The sequence below is a fragment of the Pundamilia nyererei genome, unplaced genomic scaffold (assembly GCF_000239375.1).
Source record: "Pundamilia nyererei isolate P.nyererei 1_Seehausen unplaced genomic scaffold, PunNye1.0 scaffold00035, whole genome shotgun sequence".
Classification (NCBI taxonomy): Eukaryota; Metazoa; Chordata; class Actinopteri; order Cichliformes; family Cichlidae; genus Pundamilia; species Pundamilia nyererei.
Genome location: NW_005187436.1, coordinates 2,062,672 through 2,089,561, shown reverse-complemented (window position 1 = coordinate 2,089,561; position 26,890 = coordinate 2,062,672). Strand labels below are relative to the sequence as shown.

The 26,890-nt window shown below is 40.9% G+C and overlaps 2 protein-coding genes across 3 annotated transcripts; one reads left to right on the top strand and one right to left on the bottom strand.

Moving 5' to 3' along the window:
- Positions 1–25: 25 nt before the first annotated feature.
- idh2 (isocitrate dehydrogenase (NADP(+)) 2) lies at positions 26–18,010 on the top strand. Its single transcript, XM_005729949.2, has 11 exons — positions 26–223; positions 4,994–5,085; positions 9,158–9,323; positions 12,134–12,294; positions 12,387–12,530; positions 14,909–15,045; positions 15,274–15,425; positions 15,541–15,653; positions 15,865–15,962; positions 16,049–16,141; positions 17,607–18,010. The coding sequence occupies exons 1-11, from the start codon at positions 106–108 to the stop codon at positions 17,689–17,691; spliced, it is 1,359 nt and encodes a 452-aa protein (XP_005730006.1). The 5' UTR covers positions 26–105; the 3' UTR covers positions 17,692–18,010.
- Positions 18,011–18,040: 30 nt separating this feature from the next.
- Positions 18,041–25,076, bottom strand: znf710a (zinc finger protein 710a). Of its 2 annotated transcripts, none has more exons than XM_005729950.2 (5): positions 25,032–25,076; positions 21,461–22,987; positions 20,515–20,706; positions 20,246–20,420; positions 18,041–19,839 (listed from the first exon to the last, which is right to left on the bottom strand). In XM_005729950.2, exons 1-5 carry the CDS (start codon positions 25,074–25,076, stop codon positions 19,670–19,672), a joined length of 2,109 nt encoding a protein of 702 aa, XP_005730007.1. In that variant the 3' UTR covers positions 18,041–19,669. The 2 variants fall into 2 exon arrangements, with proteins under 2 accessions (XP_005730007.1, XP_005730008.1); XM_005729951.2 differs by having other exon boundaries at positions 21,491–22,987.
- Positions 25,077–26,890: the final 1,814 nt, after the last annotated feature.

Below are 26,890 nucleotides of genomic sequence, written 5' to 3'. Positions count from 1 at the left end.
CTGCTGCTGGTGACTATATTGCAGCGAGCCGCGGAGCGTTTGCCCCCCTCTTTAGCTCTGTTTCGTCGAGCGTTCACCGCAAAGTGTTTTCGGTCCCGGGAAGATATGGCTGGATACTTGAAAGTCCTCAGCTCCCTTTCGAGATCTGCTGGAGCTGCTTTTTCCAGAAACCCGGCGGTGCTTGCGCCGGCTGCAAATTGTCAGACTTTGCAACAAAGAAACTGTAAGTGGAGAGATAGCCGGTTCATCCCGAGCATCATTATGTTGACCGTTAACTGCAGCTTGACCTGGCCTGGTGTTAACGTGGCCTCTTTAAAAAAAAAAAAACAAACAAACATGTAGCTCTGGTTGCATTTAGGTGAGCTAATGCAATGTCAGCGTACAAAAAGCCGATATCAGGTTAGCCGGCTATTCTTACGGAGCTAACGAAGCCGTGCTAGCTGACTGTGCTGCTAGCCAAGTAGGATGCGGTTAATACCTTTAATGGTTTCCTGAGCGCAGGGCACCGATACTTTAAATGCCCACGACCGTTAAATGGCCGTTAACATGTTTGAGTTAACGGAGGCTGTTTAATGATAAAAAATGTAAACGTCGAAAAAAAGATGCGTGCAGCCTCAGCGAGACGACCCGTCTTTGTCTTCCTCCATTCAAACTTTGAGGAACCGTGGAGGACAATGTAAAGATATGCGGACTCGAATGAATTAAAACGGATAAACCCTGGCAGGCTTACATACCTTCTACTCTGACCTAGAATATAAGATTCATAATAAAAGTGGCGGTGCAGTGCAAAAGCTGGCAGTTGATGAATTAAGCGAATCTTCCGTTTTTAGCCGTGTTTGCGGATTTATTTATTTTTTTTCCAAAGCTGCTAATCTCTGAGGTGGATAATAAAATAACCACGAGAGGAACCCGGTTAAATTCTGTTGTCTTAAAGGATGAGCTGCCCGTCAGCCGTGAGATCGTCAGTGCGTGATTTACTTGGGTGAAACTTTTCCCAAGGTCAGTTACCGCATACGAGTCTCCGCTATGGAGAGCAATGGCTGCCGCCGCTGCTGCCGTATGGCGCTCTCTGTCCTACATTACGCTTCTCATCTGGGTTGCATCCAGGCTGCTGCTCATAAAGACCACATCTCACCCTGCTATTTAGACTGTAAAACACTGTGCGGCTTGTTACTTTTATGTTCCCTCTAAATGTTAACAAACAAGACTCTAAAAATAAATAAAAAGGGAGATCAGGCTGAATGGATTTGTGTTTTTGCGATTCGGAGAGGAATCCTGTTTTATGACGTGCGCTCTGCAGCAATCCCAGATTAAATGCGGCTGAAATTATAAGATATATAAGATAAAAGAACAAAAGCGCACTAGCATGACCAGCTACCGTTCATAAAATAGTGGGTCAGCTGAAGGACGCTGTGGCTCAGATCCGATTGAATCACCGGCATGTACCTCTTTGATGGTGGTTAGGGATCATACCCCAGGACTGTTTGTTACAGCAACGCCTCCAAACGCTCTTTATCACGAGGATTCTTATAAAGTGATCGCATGATTTGATAACACTTCCACAGTATGATAGAATCGTGTTTCGTTTTTCCGAGGTGTAAAACCTGCGTGACACACTAAAAGTGGAAGATTGACAGTGTTGATTGGTTTCTTTTGTTCCAGCCACAAATTGCATTGTGGTTTAGTAGCACCTCTTTGCTGGTATGCACTTTTTAAAATTTTAACAGCTCTTATAAAGCTGACCCAACATGTCGTTAAACTTGATTTGAATTTCACAATCCCGTGTAATGCTGCTTTATTTGTAAGCTTCAAAGCTTTTGCATTGACCACTGTTTACTATCGTGATAGTGAATGAAAAGTTCATTACCCGAGCCTCGTAAATGCCTTTTCCAAGTATTGGATTAAAACTTGATGTGGGCTAAGGCTTGTCCTACTGTGTTGAAAGTTAACCAGGCGGGACACCTAATCAATGCTTATTCTGTTGATCTCCTTAAGACACACATCATTTTGGATTGTCCTTGACTGCTTGACCGTAATTTCCACAAGGCACCTCACAGTTCAATTTAAAATTAGTACACTGTGCTAAAAATGAAGGGTATTTAAAAGCTCTAAATACTCCAGTCCCACACTGCAGGCTAGGTGAGGTCATTAGTCTTATTGTTTCCCTCCTTTCCACTATTGAACGTCTTCTGGTTTAAAGTCACAGTTTAAAGATTTCTTTTATCACCTGTAAACAAATTCTTCTCCAACTGATTTCTTTGTCCTTCAAGAAAGAGAAATAATTAAAAAAAAAACTCTGAGCCTTCTCAAGTGCATTTTTAGCATTAAAAAAGCCTTATGTGCTTATTTTGAATCGACAGAAGAGCCAAGTCATTGTGCACGTTTTCAAATGATTATCTTGGTTGCATATTTCTCCAAACACCTGCCTTTGACTTTAGCTACAAGTGGTCGAACAAATCCTGCAGATCTGTCCCCGATGCATGCGCGAGTGATGTGGCATGCAGGCCCACATGACTGTGCTTCAGCTCGCCCTTCAGCCTCCAGTTTGTTGATACGCTCATAAATTACATAACCTGCTCAGCTCTCTCCTGGGCTCCCCTCCCTCCGCATTGTGAGAGGAAAGTCTTGATATTGCAGTTTTAGGTTGAACAAGTCAGAAATTATGCCTGACAGTAGTTAATGTGTTAACGAAACAATGCTGGAAGAGTCTGTACTCTTCCAAAAGCAGATGGATGAGGGTAAAGTCTGTTATGGAATTGATTTTTAAAAAAATCTAATCTTGATTTGCTTATGAAATGTGAGAAAATGGTTAAATTATTTGCAATTTCCTAACCAACCATTAAGACATCAGATTACTTGACTGTGCCCTCTGTCTCTTGGAAAGAAAGCAGCTCTTTCTCATATACAGCCTATAGTTTTCCCCATTTTTCTGAAAGAATCACTTAAGTGATTTATTGCAATAGCTTGTTTATTTTGCCAGCAGACTGTTTCAGCTCAAATTGCTGTAAAAGTAATTTCCGGCATGCAATTTTCAAACAGAACTTGGAAATCCATAAAAAGCTTTTCTGTTCGTTTTAACATCGCTGCCAGCTTATTGTTGGGAAGTAACCGAAGTCATATTGATGGATTTGTTTTAAAATAAAACTGCTGACAAGTCATCATCCTAGTTTCCTTTGTTATGTGCCAAAACTGAACATATTTCCTTCTTCAATTTCCGATAGGTTAAGGATTGTGTGATACAGTTGTGTGTCAGAGCCAAAACAACAGCAAGTTAGCAGAACATAATCACTTTTTCACCATTCTTTTACAGACATTGCATTCGTTTCTGTCTGTGTAATATGCTATCCTATAAACATAGTTGTAACATAACACAAAGCCACAACTGTTCTTCCTTAGAGGTCATTTTCAGTGCACGGTCGCCATGTTTCTGTAGTCAGCAGGGTGCGGAGGATAAGAGCAGAGGCTGTTTTGACAGGTGCTACCATGGCTTCAAAATCCCAGCTACATCAGATGTCTTCAGTCTCAGACTAATGCTTGAGTTTTAAATGGATATAATATCTTCCACTCTTAAAAATGTTGGCTGTACCCTGTTTCCATAGGACACCTTGTGTTTACTTGAATTACTCTTAGGGCAGTGGGGGAGCATAAGCTTGGCTTGGGAAATTTGAGTCACTTGATCCTCTGCACCTCCCCCCTGTACTTTCCTATTCACTGAAATGTTCCTGCTGGCAGCACTCGCACACTGAGTAGGCTGAGAGGAGATATGATTAAACATACTAATCCATATCAGTCCTAGTGGACAGAAAAGAAGTAAAGAGACAGTCTTAAAAAGTCAGTGTAAAAATAAAGCACTTTGTTTTCTAATGAGGTTTGATGGTTTTAAGAAAACCTACAAATAAATTATTATTTTTACCTGTAAGAACATATGCATTTCTCAAAATAAAGAATGGCTTTAGAGTAAACCAAAACTTGCTCTAATCAATAATATTTGGTCTTTTATTGAAGTGGTGTTTCTCTAAAATGGCTATTTACCGTGTGGTCAGTTGGCTATTCATGCTAACTACAAACAAGGATGTGTCAAGAAGTATTGAATGGAGCTGTAGTGATTAGCTCATAGAAAATAAAATGTCCAAATTTTTCAGTAATTTTGTTTTATTTACATAGCCCCAAATCACAGTAGTCACCCTAAGGCGCTTTATATCATAAGGTAATGATGCTACAATAATGCGAGAAAACTCCAAGAATCAAATGACGCCCTTTGAGCAAGCACTTGAAAACAGTGGGAAGGGAAACCTCCCTTTTAACAGGAAGAAACCTCCAGCAGAACCAGGCTCCTGGATGACTTCCTATATAATCTTTATATATTATCTATATAGCAAACTAAACATTAAACTAAAAAATCTCATTGATCCAAAAGATACACCGAACCTTATGCTCTAGTTTAAAATAAACAGTTTAGATTCACACTCTGTTACATGCAAAGATTTTTATAAGTTTTCTTGCCAGAAATTGCCAGTTACATTTTTAACTTAAAAAAAAAAAGTTCCTTTTTGTGGTTCACTTGGCCCAGTTTAGAAGGGAGTTGCATTTAGAGTCAGTATAAATCTGGAGCCATGGATTTTTAGAAATAACCTTCAACATAACATACCAAATCTAAATAAGCACAAATGAGAGATGTCATGCTTCCAGATCCAGGGACTCTCTTCATGCATGTTTTGGATGGAAATTTGAGCTGTGGTTGGTGCAAGGAGTCTGCTCTTGTGGATGCAAAATAGAAATAGCCTTGGGTCCAAATTGATTCCAGCTTTTTGTAGCTTTTAAACACATTTAGGATTAAACATTAAATTTTTAAATGTTGGTCTGACCAGATGGGTTTTCATCCTCTTGAGTATAATTCATTTCCTTTTCTTTTTTCCCTTAATCAATGCATTTATTCTATGATTGGCACACAGCAGTCTCATGTTTTTTGTACTTCACGTTTTATTTTTGACAGATGCCGACAAACGCATCAAAGTGGCGAACCCAGTGGTGGAGATGGACGGAGACGAGATGACCAGGATCATCTGGGAGTTCATTAAAGAGAAGGTGATAAAGTGGCATCCAAGGTTGAAGGGGGAAAACTGAGCCCATGCAGCCTGACTGGCAGGTGGCTGTGTGGGAAGTGTTATGTAGAGGATTATGTATGTGTGTTGGGGAGGGGCTTTGGTAATTCAGTGGCTGATTTTCTCCAGAGAGAGCAGATGTTGTTGGCTCAGGAAGAAAACGCAGAATAGCATGAGGTTCAATCATTGAATGTTTTTGACAGCTGATGAGCAGTTTTGTCTTGTTAACAATCAGTGATCCCAAAGTACATTTTATGGGTTTTTTAGGTACTCTCAAAGGGAAAATGGTACATTTAATTATTCCCTAAAGTCATGCAAATTAAAACTCAGGTCTTTGTGATACAGGCTAGGGGATCTTTAAAATGCTGGTGAAAAAATATCTTTGGGGCAGAACATTTCTGGCTGTTTACACAACGCTCGCTTGCTTGTCAAGTTGTCTTTTAAGATTTTGATGGGGTGCTGAATATGACAGTTAATTGGCTGTTTGGTCCAATCAAAGCCAATTCTATTCATAGTTTCTAAAAGATGTCACATACTTGCAGAAATATCTGTCAGGATTGCAAAACCAGGGTTAATGCGACTCAGTTTTACTGCATTTGTGTAGCCAAACTGATGGGTAGTTGCTCATGTGAATGGCAATGCTTGCAAGAAAACCTTGTCTCACCATGCCATACATACATGCATGCAGTCAGTCACACCAAACCCACCTTCATCAACAGCACCCCAGGTTGTTAATTGTAGTTGATGTTAGCTACAGGACAGGTTTACCTGCCATTTGATTCAAGTTATGAGATATATATTAATGCCATTAAATATTGTTTATCTTAGCTAACCAGAATGTCACAGATTTTTTTTGCTGCTGTCACTGAAAGATGACTACAGCAGCCCTGAAGCTAATGACTCAAAGATTGATGTTTGTCAGCAAACATTGGCTTATTTGCCCTCACCTTTGCTCTGACAATATCATTAATCTCCACCACAGCAGCACAAACGACCCGTCCAGGTTTAAAGTGAATTTAACTGTATGCATCTCTGTACACTGTCATCCTAGGCGCAGTGTGAGAAGACTCACTGCAGTGAGTGTTGAATATGGATTACAGTTTCTCACAACTTGCAGTTTGTCCGCATATATTTCTTTTTCTTGGAAGGTGCTCTAAATACCCATGGCTAGAAATTGATGGAAATTTTATAGGATTGTACTTTAGTTCTCTGGCATGTCCACGATTGGCTGGTGTGTTGTAACAGTCTTTTGCCCTCCGGATCCATGTGTTGATCCTATGACAGAAAACTGTTGTTGGTTCAGTGTGTAAAATATCGCCACTAGAAATCTGAATTCTGTCTTCTTCAATTCAAATGCATAATCCTAGCTATGGTAGGACAAACAAGTCTGTCTACACTGTAACTATAGGGAGTGGAGCCTGGCAGTCTGGTGTTTATGTCGGTTGTCAATATGCCAGGTGTCTGCATCTATTTACTCTGGAGGAGGCTGTAAAACTTTGTGATAGGAGCCCGTTATATGATGATGCTTCCACTTACTGGCTCCCAAGCCTATCTTTTTTAAAAAAAATTTTTAATGGGTTCTTTCTAAGATTCTAAGAATGTTTTCTGTTAAGTAACCTGGATGATTTCCACGTTAAATATGTTCTTAAGGCTGCCTGATAGTTTGCTGATTTCATTCTGATCATTTTATTAATATAGCAAACAGGGCTATGTTTGTACAGCAGTTTTCACTATCTAGAGAAAACAAACACACCCTGGAACATAATAATTTCAATTAGGCTTGGGGAATTGATACAGCGTGATATTGCTTTTTTTGAGACAATATTGTATTGCTACAGGGGCACCAAATTGATATTTCATACTTGATAAGATTTATATTTTATTGACTAAATTAAAATACTCTGGCAAGACTACAAAACAAGCGGGCTCATCTCATGCAGCACCACCCTGACACAATGTTAGCTGACCAAACTTGCATTTAATTGGCTCAACTGAAAACCCATCCAACACTGGGCACGCTTTGCTTGACAAAGCTACCTTCTAAATCAGTGCAATGGCTCAGTCACATGAGCAAACTCCTTGCTTCTATAAAAAATAAATAAATTGGTGGCTGCCTGGTGATTTTACTGGGGAATAGTTATTTACAGTTAATTGCAGTTTTCACGGTATTAGCTGTATATTTACAATTAGCTGCTGTATTATCAGAAACATGACCCCATTCAGTTATAGATTGATGGCAGACTGACTCTTTCTTATTTTGCATTTTGCAGGTTTTAGTGACAGTGTTGGTGTGCTTGATGATCTCATTTTGCAGGAAAAAAATAACTGATATAATCTTATTGGATAAAACTGATACTGACAATGTTTAACTTTGATATGTTGTTGCAATACTTTGTGATTTTTAACATTCCACAATATTTTGCATATTGCAAAATGTTAAACATTACTATCATATTGTGAGTGAAGTATTGCGATATTGTATTGTGGAGTACTTCGTGATTCCCACCTCTAACTTCTATATCGTTAGCTTCATAGCATAAGTGCCTAAGTCATTTTTTGGTCAAATTGAGATTTTTGCCTAACTTTACTCCCCTACCACTGCTGCATCATCCTGTCCGTCTGCCTATGTCATCACAAAAAAATGACTTAGGCACTTATGCTATGAAGCTAACGATATGCTTTTAGTGGTCTGAAAATTTTGAAGTCTTGAACACCTAATGCAGGGGTCAGCAACCTTTAAGACCCAAAGAGCCATTTGGATCTGGTTTCCACGCAAAAGAAAACACTGGGAGCCGCAAATACTTTTTGACATCTAAAATGAAGATAAAACTGTATATATTGTTTTTTACCTTTATGCTTTGTGTGAACAACTAAGGTGTGTTGCTTATGAAATCCATGAAGTGCTACTGAGAAAATTACATTTTATTTATGTAATTAACACATTTTGAACTCTTAAAGAAATATAACAAAAGGAAAGACACCAACCTGAACTAAAATGATCCATGTAGCAAACAAAAACTGTTTTGAGCTGCCACCCTTATATCGCTTTTGGAGCCTTGACCTGACTTTTAAAAAATAATTGAAAAAAAGCACTATGTTGCTAAAAAATGAAAAGTAGATATTTGCAAAATTCTGCCTAAATATGTATTTTACTAGGTTAATGTGTGTGGCGGGGCGTGGTCTGCAGCGCCGCTGCAGGGGAGGCGGAAGCACCTGAGCGGCACCCGCAATCACGCCTCGACACCTTAACGTCTGCGCTATCTCTGCTGCTGTTGGTATATGTCGGGCTGTGAGCTACAGCAACCGTGTGTGAAAAGTGGTCAATAAGGAGATGCTGAAAAGCATGTTCATGGTAACCTCGTCGGGTCTGCCATGATATGTTTACAATGGGACTTCTGCTCCTGAACCTCTGCGCATATCCCATATGAGCACAGCGTCTGCAAATCGGGGCTGTACGAAGTCGCTTTCATCTTTACGCAGGACTGTAAGCTGTCATCTGTGAGGCGTGAGCGGTGTTTATTTTTAACATAGTTCACGGAGGAGAATAGCTGCTGACATAATGTGGATCTGAAGATCCATATTTGGCCTACCTGAAATGCACGGCGTTTCGGCGGGTACACCAGCTTCCGCGAGTGTGACGCTTATTTTGAGCAATGAAAAAATAATAAAATATAATTTTATTTCTATATTTCAACATCACAATCTTCCAATTTAGAACTACAAGTTTTTTGTTTTTGTTTTTTAAAAAAAAAAAGAACTAACATAAATAAAACTCACTTCAGCTAAATACTGCGTCTCCGGAGCCACAGGTTGCCGACCCCTGACCTAATGCATCACTTTACAGTACAGTACACTAATGCATTATTGTTATAACAGTATCTGTTATGCATCAGTGTTTACAAGCAGGTGGTAAGATCTTTTGTGACACATTTGCAAGGCTGCATTTCTGTTCAGACATTACTCTGTCCGTACCTGGTTTTGCATTGTTGGTGGCTTTTTTTTTTTTTCTTGGGGGGGGCCTTTTAATTAATTAATTTAAATTTTTGATTGTTTAGCTCATCCTGACCAATGTTGATGTTGAGCTGAAGTACTTCGACCTGGGTCTGCCATACCGTGACCAGACTGATGACCAGGTCACCATCGACTCCGCCCTGGCTACCAAGAAGTACAGCGTGGCGGTTAAGTGTGCCACCATCACACCTGACGAAGCCAGAGTTGAAGGTCTTTACCAAATCTTTAATCGCCAATTATTAATTTCTAGTTTCAGAGCACTTTAGACTTAAGATTTTCATTCTCTCAAAGTGATTGCTACATTAATTCTGCATATTTTTGAATAGAGCGCTGTAGGGCTGCAACTCAAGATTATTTTTGTAGTCGATTAATCTGCCAATTTTTCTTCGATTAGTCAACAATTGTTTGTTGTAGTAATTAGTAGGGGTGCAACGATACACAAAATTCACGGTTTGGTTCGATACTTTGGTGTCACGGTTCGATATTTTTTTCGATACAAAAATGTTCATGCTTTTTTTAATTTGTCATTTATTAAAATGACAAATTAAAAAGTTTTTAAATTTAATGTTGCTGAAACAACAAAGGGATAAAATAATAAATCTATCTGATCGAGAAATCACTCATCTTTGGAAAAGAGAGTTTATTACAGAGAAATGGCTCTTTCCAAAATAAAAGCTGTACTATACGCTTCTTCTGGGCTATATTCTCAGCAGCATATTAAACATATCAGGTCCCCATAAGGAGAATCATGTGCTAACGGCTGTCTAAATGACTCTGGTAAAGTTTGTAGCATGCGTGCTTGTTGTTTTTGTCTGCTTCCACCTGCACTAGGATGATGTCAGCGTAAATGTGCAGTCATATTTATTGTGTTCCCACTAGTGCTGTCAGCGTTAATCTGAAATGACGTTAACGCCACAACATGGCAAATCTCCGTTAACGAGCTACCGCAGATCGCCCCGTGCGTGGGGCTGGACGGTGTCAACACGTTAACGAGCAAACTGCGCTAACACACTAGTTCCCACTTCCCACCCATGTAATTGAGCATTGCGTGGCTCATCCAACATACTGTTTTACTTTAGTCCATGACGTGCTTACCTTCAGGGTCATACTTCACATGAAGACCAAAATAGTTCCAAAGGCCAGATCTGAATGAGGGTGGGGGAGGTTCAATTTGCCGTGTTGCAACAAGCTTAGCTTCTGTCTCGCTAGCTTGCCCTGCGCTCAGTGGATCTGCGCTCGACAGTGCAGATCCACTGAGCTCTCAACACAGACAGCATCTTCAGAAGAAAAGTTGATAAAGTAAATTAAAAATTTTGTATTGTTCGATACATATGCGTACCAAACCGAAAGCACTGTATCGAACGGTTCAATCTCGATACGAGTATCATTGCACCCCTAGTAATTAGATATGTTTTTAACATCACTCAATAAGACTGTCAAAATAAAAATGAAATAAATAAAAAATATCAAGTAATATTATTAAATAATAGTATTTGTGCTAGTAGTATTTTAAACAAAAAACAATGTGATAGTAGGAAAGCAAAGTTGGCTGAGGTCTAAGTTCAAATAAAGCTTCAAATGAAATCAAAAAGATTTTTTTTCCCAGTCCAAAAAAAAGTTTACAGATGGTTCAGTTCATGAATTCATGATTGCAGTGGACATGCTCTGGAGTGAAGCTTGCTCTTATCTTTGAGAATATGTTATCAGCTGTTCATAACAATGCTAAAGATGCTCTCTGTCATGACTCCAGCCATTTGAGAGGCGCATGAGCGTCTTTACAGCACAAACTCATCTGTATGCCGTAATACTAGTAAAACAGAACAAAGCAGAATTACTAATCACAAATTTGGTTCTATATCATTGTTTCTTAGATGGTGTTGTGTTCAATGACAATCAAAAAGTTTAAGTAATTAAATAATAAATGACTAAGTAAATAATTAATTATTGATATGCTCCAACCCACAGATTAAAAATCTAACATTAGTGGAAGAGGTTTAGTACTCGGAATAAACCCTAATATAATGCGGGTGGGGGGACTAGAAGACGGTGTAGATACTCCTATTTAATGGTTTACTCATTTCACTCATTAGCTAACAAAACTGAAACGGTGTTTGCTTAGCAAGCATCATCCTGAGGAGTTTCCAACAGGTAAGCTAACATAAGCATTACTGAACAAACATTAAAATAAGGTATCAACCCAACGCACTTAACACCCTAAAACTGATCCATTCAGTGTTAATGTAACAGCTCTAGGTTGCCGGCGCTGTAAATGCTCGTGCACTGCAGTTGTGCTGTCGTGGAAGGAAAGCTAAACTTTGCACTTTATTTGTTTTCTGTGAAATGCTTTCACGTTCAAAAAATAATAATAAAAAAATCTCCATTTCCATTTTCTTCTGTCCCTGTTTTTTGCCGTTCCACTACATTCTCCTTCGTTAGTATTGAGTGCAGTCTTTGCAGACGATATAGGTGATACTGCCCCCATAGCTTCCTGTGTACAAAAACACATTTACGTGGTATTAGTGTATAATGCATTGACAATACAATTCTGCGTCGATGACTTTTTAAAGTGGCAATTTTGGGCTTAGTAGATATAGATTAAAAGCAGTGTGAATGGGCACACGTTGTTTAATAAGGCACGTTAAGTGATTAATTTTAAAGCCGTTGAATTATTAAAACCTTCCTTTGACAGAAGGCAGATTACTTTGAAAAAAAAAAAAAGCCTTCACAGACTAAAATGTCAAGCATCTCCTGTTTCACTTTGCATACCTGTATGCCTTTTAGAGGATTAATAAAATTAAAAAGAAAAATCATCCCCTACAGGATGGCTACAAATTCAGTTAAATTGTTTATTAATGCATGTTTTCCACAAGTACCCTTTGTAAAAAGGTAGCAACAGGTGTTTTCCCCATATGAATGCAGCTATGATCTTGTAAACTGCAAAGCTAAATAGGTGTTTACCAACACTGCACATGCGTGAATGATTGACTTACCTATAATTTTTGTTTGTTTTTTATATAAAGAGTTTAGCCTGAAGAAGATGTGGAAGAGTCCCAACGGCACCATCAGGAACATCCTGGGCGGCACAGTCTTCCGTGAGCCAATCATCTGCAAGAACATTCCCCGGCTTGTTCCTGGCTGGACACAGCCCATTACCATTGGCAGACACGCCTTCGGTGATCAGGTGGGGCTTGATTTTGTTTATTTGTTTTTCCCACATTTTGAGCCAGAAGTACTAAATATCTTTCTGTCTAACTTTCTGTGTTTCTTCTACAGTACAGAGCAACAGACTTTGTTGTCGACCAGCCCGGCAAATTCAAGATAATCTTCTCACCTGCTGATGGCAGTTCAAACAAGGAATGGGAGGTCTTTGACTTCCCTGCAGGTGGCTGTGGAATGGGCATGTACAACACAGATGAGGTTAGCAGATACTTCTACTTAAAGAAAACGCAGATTTTGGTTGTTTTTGTTGTTTAAATTCTTAGAAAATCACAACAAAACTGTAGTCGGCCTGTCGGTACGAGCCCACATTTGTTTCTATTCATGTGTGTTTTGTTTGAGGGCTGTTTTCCACTGGCTAATATTTACAGTAGTAGTACCCTGTTGTGTGTTTAAAAAATTCACAATAAACAACAGTTCCCACATTTATCTTGAAAAATGACCCAGCCAACTCGTGCCAGTGTGGCTAAATAATCATCAACAACAACAACAAACAACTTTAACAGATCAAGTGTCCATAACTAGTAACAAAAGAGAAAAGCTTCTTCATGTGAGTAAGATCTTGGTGTTAATGAATTCCTGCCTGTTAATGAAACATTGCTGTTGATGGCCAGGGGCTACCAAACGTTGTGCCCTGAGTTTGACTGAGCAGGAAATTTAAATTGGAGCTATAAAATATTAGATTTATGTGGCAAAATACAATGTCATATTATGCTCTTTTGGTTAGCAAAATGTACTGCTTATGGCAACATTTTTTTGAATATTTTGGGCGACCAATTGCAATCTTACACATGGGTTCAGGCAGAAATGTGAATACCAGCAGGACGAGTGAAGTTGTGACAGAACTAGGAAAGTCCAAACTGAAGAAGGACAAAGGAAAGAGCTTGTTCCTAGAAAAAGGCCTCTGTTACATGAATGTGGTTTTGAACCTTCTTGCACGGACCTGGAAACTGCATTTTTGTAAATTATACAGCGCATCGGTCTCCACAATGGGCTTAAACACTATGAACTTCTTCTAACACCTACGTGAGAACCACGGGGACATGCAAAGAAAGAGTAGAACCATCAAATGTTCAAAATATTAGAAATACTGCTATACCATAAACTTTAAAATACAATGTTTACATTTGGTGTTATAAAGCAATATTATATGTTTGGCCTGTAAAGTGTTTTATGTTACTGAAATGTTTACCATTTTAATATTTTTACATTCTTAAACATTTTCCCAGAAGTTCTAAAAGGAACATATAAAACATATACATATAAATGAGAACCTTTAATTATTTTTAAGAATATAATATAAAAGGTAAACAATGTAAATACATGGACATTTTCATATAGTGAAAAGAACAGCTGACGGTGTTTCAAATTGGAGGCAATATAACCTCAATAATGTCACTAGATTTTAAGAAAGTGTCCAATAGCAATATTTCTAACGTTACAGAGAAAAAATACAGAACAACATTTGATTGGTTCTTGAAATTAAGCATTGTAGGCTTAAATGAGCAGCATTTTCAATGAGCTACTGTCATTGATGACACACTACCTAATTTGAAGTGCGACTCTTTAAAAAAGCAGCATTATAGTACCATGTTAGTGAAACAAGTCAAATATAAACACACGAGTAGCAGAAGTAGTGTTTTTCCCTGAAAAATGTAAGCAGTAGTGTGAGATGCCTGCTTAAAGCACCGGTTAAACAACAACTGCAGTAAGTTGATCGAGTTGAAACGAGTTACTCCTTACTGATCATATTGGGGATTTTTTTCCCCTTAAGTAGTGAAACACGTTTGTAAAATATGCCAGAGAGTGTTCCCCCTAAAGGTAGCAATGCTACTATTTCAACAAAGTACTGTACTTTGTTAAAGTAGCTCCTTTTAGGTGCACAATTGCTACTGGAGCCTAACACGTGGCTCTCGCGTGTCAGACCTGTCTGGGCTTGACTGGTTATACAATAATATCGCAACATGATTTTTTTATGGGATGTAAAAATGTATACCAGCATTATTGTGGATGATATCTTAGAACACGGGTCTATTTAGGGTGGCGTGTAAGCAAATGCGAGTACAGGTCTGGTTTTTAACCTGTTAGCAGTCGGACGTACCGCCCACGGTACATTGGATGGTTTAGGGGACTAATTGGACTGCTAAGGGGTTAAACTTTGCTTCCTCTTTGGTGTAGGCTTCAAATATTTTTTTTCATTGGTCTCTTAAAAAATAGAATTTGTATAAAATTTGGTATTGCAACATCCAGATGGTGTTAAAAGATTTGCTTAATTCTACGCCATAGTTATTTAACATCTGGGTTGTGTGTATTATTGTCCTCATATTGTCTGAACTCTCAAATAAGCTGCTATTGAGTTGTAAAATGCACACCGCAGTCTCTGCAGTCCTCTATCGTCGTTTCAACTCTCTTTGCTACTGTTTTGTTTGCCTTCATCAGCACGGGTCTGTTTGATTTTACAACATCAGAGGTCATCGCAGATGACTTTCAACTTGATAAGGGGAAGGTTGTTAGCCCCTGTTCAACTGATAAAGCCTTCAGCAGTCATGAACTGTTTGTTTCTTTATTCCCTTCATCAGTCTATTACAGGCTTTGCACACAGCTGCTTCCAGTACGCTATTGGCAAGAAGTGGCCCCTGTACATGAGCACAAAGAACACCATTCTTAAAGCCTACGATGGCAGATTTAAAGACATCTTCCAGGATATCTTTGAAAAGTGAGTGTCTTCTAGCTTTCTGCTTATGTGTGCACATTTATCAATGACCCATTTGTCCAGTGTCATTTGCACAATTATTGTTAAATCAACAAATGCATTTAATTTAAGCTCAAATTAATTAGTATTAATCTAATTAGTATTTGGTCCAACATTTATAACCATTTTATCACTTTAATGTTCTTTTTAAGAAAAAGAAAAAAAACTATCTTATTGTGTTGTCTTCTGCAGGAATTACAAGCCAGAGTTTGACAAACTGAAGATCTGGTATGAGCACAGGCTTATCGACGATATGGTCGCCCAGGTGCTGAAGTCTTCCGGAGCCTTTGTGTGGGCTTGCAAGAACTATGACGGAGACGTTCAGTCCGACATCCTTGCGCAGGGTGAGATATTCGGAAAACATCACTGTTATAAAACACTGAAACCTGCAAGCATATGAGGCGCGTGCCAGTTTTTGGGTAGTTGCACTAAAAGAAGATGGTGTGTTTCCTGTTTTAGGCTTTGGCTCTCTGGGACTCATGACATCAGTTCTTGTCTGTCCTGATGGCAAGACTATTGAGGCTGAGGCAGCCCACGGCACTGTGACCAGGCACTATCGTGAGCACCAGAAGGTTAGTAACCACCAACCCTGTGGGGTCTGTGTTAGTAATCTCAAGTTTCTGCTTGCATAGGCAGTGTCATCTGTAGAGCTACATTGCCATCTTGTGGTGAAGAATGTAATGACAAGTGTCTGCAGACGCTCAGATCTATTAAATATTTGATGCTGCAGTTGATATGTTTAGTAGTTTTTAATGCACACAGTGTCTCCATCTCTGCTTTCAGGGTAGGCCAACCAGCACTAACCCCATTGCCAGCATCTTTGCCTGGACCCGAGGCCTGGAGCACAGAGGGAAACTTGATGGCAACCCTGACCTCATAAAGTAAGAGAGGTTTAATATTTCAGGAAACTTACTCATGCTAATGTGAAATGTGACCTTTTTTAATAAATGTCTGCATTTTTCTGCAGGTTCGCCCAGACACTGGAGCAGGTGTGTGTCGCGACTGTAGAGAGTGGTACTATGACCAAGGACCTGGCAGGTTGCATCCACGGCCTGTCCAAGTAAGTTTATTTCCCTGCTGACACCTTAGTTTGCAATGTAGTTGCAGACTTACTGAAATCACAGTATATATACTCAATAATCATTTTGTTAGATAGTTTTTGCTGCTGGAGTTCTGCTTTGCTTCAGAACACTGGAAATATTAAGTAATATATATGAACATTACCACGTTCACTGCAGAACACATTTAATTGATAAATCATTTTAAACTCAACCAATCTAATCAACTAGTTTTACTTTAACCTTGTGACATTAAGGGTTTACTGCTTAACCTTTACATTTATTATGTAACAACGGAATAGGATTGAAGGAAGTCTTGATTACCCTAACAAATAGTTGATCAACAAAAGTAATCTGTAGCCATTTTTAATTTTGTTAAATCAAAAATGCCAAACGTGTATCATCTTCAGCATCTAAGGACTTGCTGCTTGTTATTTTTATTATTGCATCAAATAATTTGAAGATATCATCTTGAGCTTTGAGAACTAGTGGCATCCATTTTTCACCGCTGGATGACATTTTTATAAAACACACAAATTTTCACAGGAGAATTTGCAGATTCATCAGTCATACAAAAAGTCATCAGTTGCTGCATTGATTTTGAAGGATGCTGCCATTCAGGCCTTGGTGCATCTTTATGTTTTGGGACATTAAGCCTATGATGGCAGCCAGAAAATGAATAAGGTTTGACGCTATGGCTTTAATCTTTAATTATTGATAATCATGTGGATTTAACCTCAAGTTAAACCCAAGACAGCATTTAATCTTTGCCCTGATTCTGACCTGCACTTTATATAAACTTGTCCTCATCTTCCGGAATATTTGCGAGGTTTTAGGCCTCTGCCAGTTTTCATTACTATATATTTTTCAGCAACTTATTTAAAAAGAAAAACACAATTTAAATTTCACTTTCAAGGTTGACAAAAAGCAAGATTTATTTATTTTTTCTAGGATGGCTTTTAAAGTCAATCAAGGGAATATTAAGTGTGTTTTAATTGAGTGAACGTTTCTGATTTGTAATGAATAAAATAAACTTCACATGTAACGCAGGATTTTCCAAGTGCATCTGCTTAAGAATGATTTATGTCGAGCTTGTAAAATGTTTACTCAAGACTTCTGTAGCCTTGTCATCTAGTTCCTCCACGCTTTTGTGCACATTTAGTGTATATACTTATCTGTTTGTTGCATTGACTCATTTGTTTGCTTGAAGGCATTGCGGTTTTCTCATCTGCCGCTGAATGAATGCTTCATATAATACGCTGTTGTCTAAAAGCTACATGCAAAATGAAACGGGCACAACCTTGTAGTACTCAGTTGTAGTCTGTTTAATCATGATATGTAAAATGTATTATTTTAATAATCCCTGTGTAACTAACCAACAGCATTATCTTGTTTGTGTTGCTTGCATGTTTTTACGCTTTTGTTTTTCTGTTGACTTTTCTGATGTGCCGCGTCCTGTCTTTTCAGTGTCAAGCTGAACGAGCATTACGTCAATACTACAGACTTCCTCGACGCCATCAAGACAAATCTGGATAAGGCCCTCGGAAAGTGAAGGACTTGAAAGAATATGATAAGCACGAAGATGGCAATGTCACTCTTCTGTTTTTGTACCTCATTTTTAACTTAAAGGTCAATAAATCCACTCGCAACTTAATCAGAAGGAGAAGAAAGTACTGTCTATAGGATTACGTAGTTCTCTTAGGTTTTTAAATCGTTGAGAATTGTCCTTTGAACCTCATGCCTCCCTTACTGTCTGTCCCATTACTTGCAGGGTTTTATTTTTGTAATGTGAAGTATTCAGTACTATGTAATGCCTTGGGCAAGACTGAAGCCTGTGTCACACACATTTGCCAATAAATCTTTTAAACCACTGTTTGTGTTTTGCGTCTGTACAAACGAGAGCTCTGCCACTTTAAAGGTAAATAAATTTATTATCTTACAGTATTGCCTGGTACACAACATTGTACATACAACTCTATCAACATTATCTCCACACTAATGTCTAATACAGAAAGCCATTTAAGATGAGCGTCTTACTTGTGTCATCACAAAAAAGTGATGGAGTGAACACAGCAGCTGAAAAACTCAAAAATGAGCTTTCTTCTTCTTTTAAATGCACTATATCAACATTGCAAATGGATACCTTATTCGCAGGTTACAAGTTTGAAAAGCTAAACACTGGAGAAACTGAATATATTGAGCATTTCCAAATCATTTTGCACAAGGTCCGTGGCCCTGTCACATGTTGGGAGGTTGTCGTTCATCACTCGAGACCAGTGTACAGCATGATGGATGGCATGCTCGTGCAGACACACTAGGGCACTTAATATTTCTGTCCGAGTTTTTTGGGAGGACAATTCTTGTTGAGATTCATCCATTTAAAAAACAAAAAAAACCACACAACTGCAATACAAATGCGGGGCTTGCTTTTGAAAAATGCTGCAGTCCTGTGAAGGCTTGGATCAGGGAAAACGGTGAGGTTTTGCTGAAAGAGATGCTGCACCACAGTCTGTTCTCTGTGGTAATCTTTTGAAAAGATCTACAGATGGGTGGGAGGGAAACCTGAATGTAATTTCTGGAGGTCTGTGATTGGACCCCTAGAAATTCAATGTCCCAGCTCAACACAGCAGCAAGGAAAGGAATCCAATGGCACCAGTAGCTCTGAGATTTTGATCTAATTCTTTGGTAAAAGGGATCCAACCATTTTTTAAAAAAGTGTTTTTCTTCACGTTTTTATTAGCATCTTAAAACATTCCACATAAACAGTTACATTCATAGACTAGAGATCAATACAGGGTGACGCTTGTTAATGCAGTAATGTAAAAAGTAGACACAGTGGTCCTCAGTGCAACGCACTGATTGCAGTACCAGCCAGCGTACTAGAGGGCTGATACATTCTGTACAATAATATACAATAAAACACAGATTGCAAATCCAGTGGCATTTTCAGTCGTTTTGCAGTTTGTCACAGTTTAAATCAAAGTGAATCATTAAGTTCTGCAACTTTATTAGCTTTGGCAAGTGAAATGAACAGCAACACCTGTTTCCTTCTTTAACCCATGAGCTGACCACAGAGAGGGGGACCGGGATTGTCTGAATGAGGACGTGCAGTGAGACATCAACATATGCACCTATGCCTGTAGCTAAGCTTGTGCTTTTCAAATTGGGCTCAGATGATGTTTAGCTGTTGTTAAACAACTCACAACACATACAAATGTGTGTAGATATATATATATTTTTTAAATCCTTTGCTCCTATTTTAGGCTGTCCATTTCCTTCAAATATATTTATCTGTAATTATTTTTAAATGTTTTAGAGATGAAAAATATGTAATTAGATTAAAAAAGTATATATTTTTTTAGATTCCAGTGCATACTGATGTGCAGCTTTGCTAGGCTTCTTCACGTCCTTGAAGAGGAGCCCAAGCACTTTGCCTTTAACAGCAAAAAAACAAAACAAAACAAAACAAAAAGCAATCCTATTTTCATTAGGTCACACCTATATTAAAAATTTGGGTCATTTTTAATAATTCACGCAGTGTTGAAGCGTCCGGCGCCCTTTCCGAAGGTGCTGTAATACTCCATTTGAGAGAGTTTAGAGATGTCAGGTGTGTTGGTGTTGTTGGCCCGGTTTTCTCGCTCACTGAATTCAAAGCTCTCCTCTTCGTAGTCCTCCTGGCCTTCTGTCTCTTGGGGGGGCTCTGAAGAAGGGACAAAGGAGGATACAAATATAATTCTAGTTTCACCACATACATACACACACACGCGGAGCTCTTCCTAAAGACATATGGCCACATTTAGGACAGCCTGTAGATTGCCCCTCCTCGGTATCAGTCTCTACTGATAGAGACAGGCATGTCTAATCCAGGCACTGCTATATTTACTGAGCACACGAGGAGAGAGTGACAGAAACATCAAAATGCTCGAATACTAGATTATAGTACATGCTGAGTCAAAGTGCATTAGGGACAGACTGAGTGACAATAATGCGACATGAAGCTCACCCCAAACAGTCCCACTGGGAAATTTGCCACACATCACCCATCAACAAATTCAAATAGCATCTGTTTTAATTCAGAGTTTAATTAAAGTCACCAAGCCACTCACCGTGTCCATCTATCGTGGTGTCCATGATGCCGTGTTTGACTTTCATGTGTCGACTCAGGTTGCCCTTCAGGTTGAACTTGCTGGTGCAGTAAGGGCACTTGAAGGGCTTGCTGCCAGCGTGGAGATGCATGTGGCCGAGGAGGTTGTACATTCTGTTAAATGACTTCCCGCATACCTGAAAGACACGAGTACAACAGTGAGTATCGCTCCGTGCTTCATCCCAGCGAGATCCAGGTGATTTTGCGAAAGGTGCCACTTGCTTCCCCCACCTTGCATTTGAAAGGCTTCACCGGCAGGTGGACAATCATATGCGTTTTCAGGGTCTGCTTCTGGACAAAGGTCTTGAAGCAGACATGGCACTGGAAGGGCCTCACGCTGGCGTGGATCAACATGTGTCTCTTCAGGTTGGCAGACAGGGTGAATTCTCTGGCACAGACATCACACTTGAATTCTTTCATGCCCTGGGGACACAAAAAAAAGTGTTTGCGTCCTTTTAATTAATTTGGCTTAAATATATGGTCGGGTGGAAAATAAATAATGAGTCACAGAGAGGAAAAAAAAAATCACAAGGCGCTCACATGTGTGCCTGTTTGCTGCAATTGAGCATTTGTATTCTGGCTTTTTGATCCTACTCGTGTAGATTATATTTCTCCCCACCCCCACTTGTTGAGTGACAAAGATGAAAAACCCTGGCAATGGGAAGAATAAACTAAAAGTTTTTCACCATGTTTTTGACTTTTATTTTAATATTCAACAAAGCGTGTTTTATGAATAGAAGGGCTTTTTTTTTTTTAAAATTTAGTCTAAAGTAGACTATACAATGAAATGGAGAGAAAGACTAGAGTGATTCATCTGACACAAAGGGAAGTAGCTTTGCGAATGACACACGACACAAAACACATGCTAGTGGGGGGTTGAGACGCATACAAAAACTCAAGGTCTTTGAAGGCTATGTTTACAAAGCAACTGGTTTTGGAGAAAAGGATGTGATGCCATATACCCTGTTTTTTTCCATGAGAATTCATACTGCAGACTCTTATTGAAAGAGTCCAAAATACTTCCCTATTAACCCATAAATCTCTTTTGTGCTCATGTTGATAATCACATTTTTCTGCTTTTAAATAGTGATGTGTTGCTGCATGAAGCTAGCATACTCCTGAGTGTATTTTGAACACATCAACTGGTAGACAAAGGCACATCATTGGGTTTCAGTACCTTAAGTGGGAGGGCGTGCGCTGCCAGTACCTTGTGAGTGAGAGCGTGCTGTCGGAGGTGGTGGATCTGGACGAACTCCATGCCGCACTCGGGGCAAACGTAAGGCCGCACGTTCTGGTGCTTCATCAAGTGGTTCTGCAGCTGGCTGCGGTAGGCGAAGGACTTGTTGCACTCTGTGCACTGGTACGTCGTGGGTCCCTGATGGCTGGTCAGGTGACGCTTCAGGTGCGCATAGGTTGGAAACTCGAGGCCGCACTGAGTGCAGACATGGCACTGGCCGTTCTCGTGTTTGTTCTCGTGGGTCCTCAGTTCACTGGGGTAGGCAAAGCCACGGCCACAGAAACGACAGCTGTAGGGTTTCACGTCTGAATGTTGCAGCATGTGCCTCTTCAGGTGGCTCGTCTGCGTGAAGGCCTTCTCACAGACGGTACACTTGTGCGGTCGAGTTCCCTGGTGCGTGAGCAGGTGAGTCTGGAGGTGACTTGGCTGCTTGAAAAGTTTTCCGCAGTGTATACATTCATGAGGCTTAATTCCATTGTGGCCCAAGATATGTGTTACCAGGTTGTATTTGGATGTGTATGACTTCTCGCACATGCGGCACTTCCAGCGCTTCAAGCCCTCGCCTACGTCTACGCAGTAAGACTCATCGATCTGCACGTTGATGTCCAGTCGGTCAATCTGCATTCGTCTTGCGAGACCCTCTGGGTCTGACCACAGCATGGCTTGGTTGTTCTCCTCATACTCTGTTGGCATTGCCATATCTGCAGACTCATAGGCCACCTCACTGGAATCATAATAACGATTCTGCACAGGACTGCTTGTTTCTCCGGTGGTCTTAAGGTTCAGTGCCTCCTCCTCTTCTTCTTCTTCCTCTACTACTAACTCTTCTTCCTTCCTCACTCTTTCCCTACCAGAGCTTTCATCTTGTTCAGCCTCTGGCTGTCCATCTGTTTGTGGCCTGGATGTGTCTCTCACACATGAAGGACAGTTTCCACAGGCTTGCTCCTCTTTCAGAGTACCTTGCTGGATGACTGGATCATCTGACTTGCCAGGACTACCCCTGCTGTTCATGTGAATACACGAAGGAGGGGTATCAGAGTCAAGTCTTTCACCTTTAACCTGAGGCTGTGGACTGGGTACATTGTGCGGATGACCCTCTAATTCCCCATCAATCCTGGGCCTTTTGGTTCTCCCACGGGGCCCGGGCCGTCTTCTCTCACTGCAGTGGGGCTGCGGCTCTAGCTCCCCAGCAGGCTCAGCCAGGTAGTCCCCATTGGCCCCTATCAGCTGGTCAGCATACTCATACTCCACTGACTCTGGTGGTGGAGGGGGGCATTCTCTGGGTTCCCCTGTGTAAAAGCCATTAGGAGCAATAGTCGCCCCAAATATTTCATTCTGGGAGATGAGGCCAAGAACGGCAGCCTGAGCCAGAGATAGCACGACCACAGGCTCCGTCTGTGTGCCCACATCTACTTGGCCCTCAGTCATCTTTGGGTATGTCCGCACCAAGCGGCCACTCTCCTCCTCCTGGAAGAAAACACACACAGACATACACCATAAGTCAAAATGAACTAGAGGCAAAACTGCATCTGTGTCTCTGTGTGCTTTCTATTATTCCGTTGTTACAAAACCTGTTGCACAATTTCTCCTCGCATATTCTCGCTTCCTCATTTGCAATCTATCAGGTCAAAGGTAACGCAACCATACAATTTAGCCTTTAAGGTTCAGCATGTCAGACTGACCCCAGCAGCTATAGAGTCTTCCTTAGCTGGGAATTAGGGGAGAGTATTAAGAGAAGGATTCAGTGCTACTCCGTGAAAGCTGCGTTCGGACTACGCCTTGTGTCTTTGCTCTGAATCCAGAGAACATTAGATTGAGGAGATAAGACAGATCTGTGTTAGCACCCGGCTTCCTTCCTTGACAGGCTTTAGAATAACAAAGAACACAACAAGGGATGCAGGTCCAGCCAGGATGTTGACTTCCGTGGACAGTCCTCAGCACTTCCTGTGGGGTCCTGGGACAGCCTTGCTGACCAAAGTTAGCTCATCACTGGAGCTATCTCTGCCATTCATAAAGCTGAAAAGTATCTCAACTCTATACTAAGAGATCCCGCCGTAGCCAACTTTATAATGCCTGCCACACTGGGCTTCTTTAACAAGATGATATATGCCGGCAGGCAGTCTCATATCCATAACAGACATTCGATTGAGCTTAGAGCTCATTCTGTATTCCAGACCAATGCATAAGATTCGCTAACTTAATTGTATGGTTCGGATGTGTTTCAGACCCAGACGTGCATGTTTATCCTGCCGCCTGTAAAAGCAGAACAGTGAAACTATGGGGAAGAAATTGTGGTATGACCAGAATTGGCCCTCTGTGGTAAAAGAGAAGCGGGTATTGCATGCCACTAGTTTCAGGTTATTTCTCAGCATGGCTCCGACGAGTAGGAAAATGTATAGTGAGAAGCTGACCCCTGGTTTCTTTGCAGACAGCACTCTAGCCTTCACACTGCCATATAAATAAGAGCTGCTTCCTTTCCTGACACAATACTGAGAGAAAAGAAAAGAGTGGATGGAGAAAGGAAGAGGAGATAGAGAGCAGGAATAAAGGTGTATGTGTGAGTGAGTGTGTGTTGGGAGAGGGGAGTAGACCTGGATGCCCTGATAACCACGTCATTTATAATTACTGCTTTTAAAGTAGTCAGACAGAGACAGACTGTGTGTTTGTGAGGAAGAAAAGGAAAGAGACTGGGTGTGTATTTGAAAGCGCGCGTGTGTGTGTGTGTGTGTGTGTGTGTGTGTGTGTGTGTGTGTGTGTGTGTGTGTGTGTGTGTGTGTGAAAGAGAGAGAGAAAAGAGGGAGGGAGGTTTGAAGAGAAGGAGAAAGAGCTGTGGGCGGGGGAGGAGTGGAGGGAGGGAGACAGAGAGAGAAATGAGATGGAGGGGCTGAAAGATAAAGAAAGAGGGGAGGGGAGGGAGGGGAGGGAAGGGTAACGAGAGATTGAGTGAGCATGTGAGAGGAGGGAAGAGAGAAAGGAAAAGGATAGGGAGGGGGTGTGTGCGAGGGGGGAGCCGGAGAAAGACAGAAAGACAGAGTGAGTGAGTGAGAGAGAAAGAGGGGAAGGAGGAGGAGCGGGGGGGAGCTGTAGAGAGAAGAAAAAGCACAGCAAAATGAAAGGCTGACAAAATGAAAGAGAAAAAGACAAATGACAAGTAGACAGAGAAGGTAGGGTAATAATTGCAAGAGTCCGTACTTTCACATTTAAAGTTGCAACTGAAAGACACCTAAGGACAAACAGAGCAGAAGCAGAAGCAGAAGCGTGCAGCACAGAGATAGAAACACAACTATTATTATGATATTTTTTTTAAAAAAAGAAGGATGTTCCTACTGCAGCACTCATGTGAATGTGGAGGGGGAAAAGTAATCTTGCTTCCCCTCAAAACACACAAAGACAGACAAGAGTGCAAACAGCTCACTAACAAACTGCAAAACAAGTAATCGCCACCTCCTCCTCCCCCCCGCCACCCCTCTCCCCTCTAAAATCTTCCCCTATCTTTCGGTTACAAACTCACCACATTGTTCCTTGAGTGATGTTTAAGGTGTTTCAGGGATCTCATCCTTCAGGAGAAATGAGTGGAGTAAAAAAATCCACCTCCTATTTATATCTGTGGGAGAGTGGGGCGGTCCCACGGCTCATCCTCCTCCTACTGTTGCTGTTATCAGAACTGACTGTGCCTGCCCCCCCTCACTTCCAACAGCCCTCCACCCCACACACACACACACACACACACACACACACACACACACACACACACACATGCACACAACACACACACAGCATCACCCCATTTCTTTCTCTTCCTCCCACCCTCTCCTTCCCATCTCACTTCTCTTTCTCTCCTCTTTTCTCTTACAAACACACACACACACACATCTTATCTCCCTTTCTCACTACGTACAATTCAGCATGACCCTTCAACACACATTTCTGTTTAAGGCACCCAGAGACACGGGCTCTATCGTTTCTTGATCACACTTCATACTTTGCATTTCCTTCTTTCTTTTTTTTTTTTATGAGTATGTGCTCAAGCGCACAAACAATTATAAAATCTAATCAGCAGTTCCTCTCTGTGCATGCACACAGATATACGTGGAAAAACACACACAGAGACATGTTTATAGATGCGCGCGTGTGTAAGCGTGCACAGATAGAGGCATGTGCACACTTTCACAGCAACACACAAACCACTCAGAGACACTATGGGTGGAGGTGTGTCTGTCAGTGGCAAAACAGTCAGACAGATAATGTCTGAGAAATGTTCAAATTTGTAACTTTCCAGAGAATGTGTAGTTTGCTGCCGTTGTTTCTAGATTCAAACTAATTAACTATTGAGACAGCCTGAAGTATACTGTCTGAGAAATTCAGAAACAAAAAAAAAGAGTGACAAAAGAAAAGAGAAGGAGAAAGAAAAGGAGAGAAAAAACATTAAGGAGAGAGGGAGGGAGGGAGACAGACGTGGGGGAGAAAGAATAAGGAAGAAAGAAGCAGAGGGAGGGGGAGTGAAGCTGGGAGAGGAAGAACAGGGAGGGAGTGGTGGTGGTGGTGTTGGTGTTGGGGGGGTGAAAGAGACAGAAAGAAAAAGGGAGAGAGGAAAGAGAGCTGGGGTGGGGGAGGGAAGGAGAGAATGCAGCAAAAAAAAGGAGGAAGAAGGGAAAGGAGAACTGGGGGTGGTGGGGGTGGTGGGGGGTTGGAGGCAGGGGCATAAGAAAGGATGTGGCAAAAGAAAGAGAAAGAATAAAAGAGAGAAAAAGAAAGAGGGGAGGGGGAGTGGTGGAGAGGGGGTGGGGATGGGAAGAGAGATAGAGGGAGGGTTGAAAGAAAACGCAGTGAAAGAAAAGAGTGGGGGGGGTGGTGTGCTGGAGGAAAGGAGAGAGAAAAAGAGAGAAGAAAAAAAAGGGGGGATGGTGGAGTGTGAAAATAAAAAAGAAGAGTCCATCAGCAAGAGAAAAGAGAAGGGGTGGGTGGGGGTGTTGGGGAGGGGGGGGTGCAGAACAGAATGAAGGAGGAGAGGAGGAGGTGGAGGAGGGTGTGGGTGGTGGGGTGGGGAGGGGAGGGTGAGAGCAAAGGGAATGGAGAGAGGAAAGGAGATAGAGAGACGGAGAGAGTGAGGAAAAGGAAAAACAGCAAGGGAAGACATTAACTATTGAACTTCCAGATTTCTTTCAGGCTGTGTTGAGAAACAGTGCGGCAGAGTACCTGCGGGCTGAGTACAGGTTGTGTGCTTAAGTAGTCTTCACTAAAGATGATCCTGATAATTAGACAGGTATTCTGTTATTCCAGTGCTTACCTTACCTTTTTTTTTTCTTTTTGTTACTAGTAAACACGTGTGTGTGTGTGTGTGTGTGTGTGTGTGTGTGTGTGTGTGTGTGT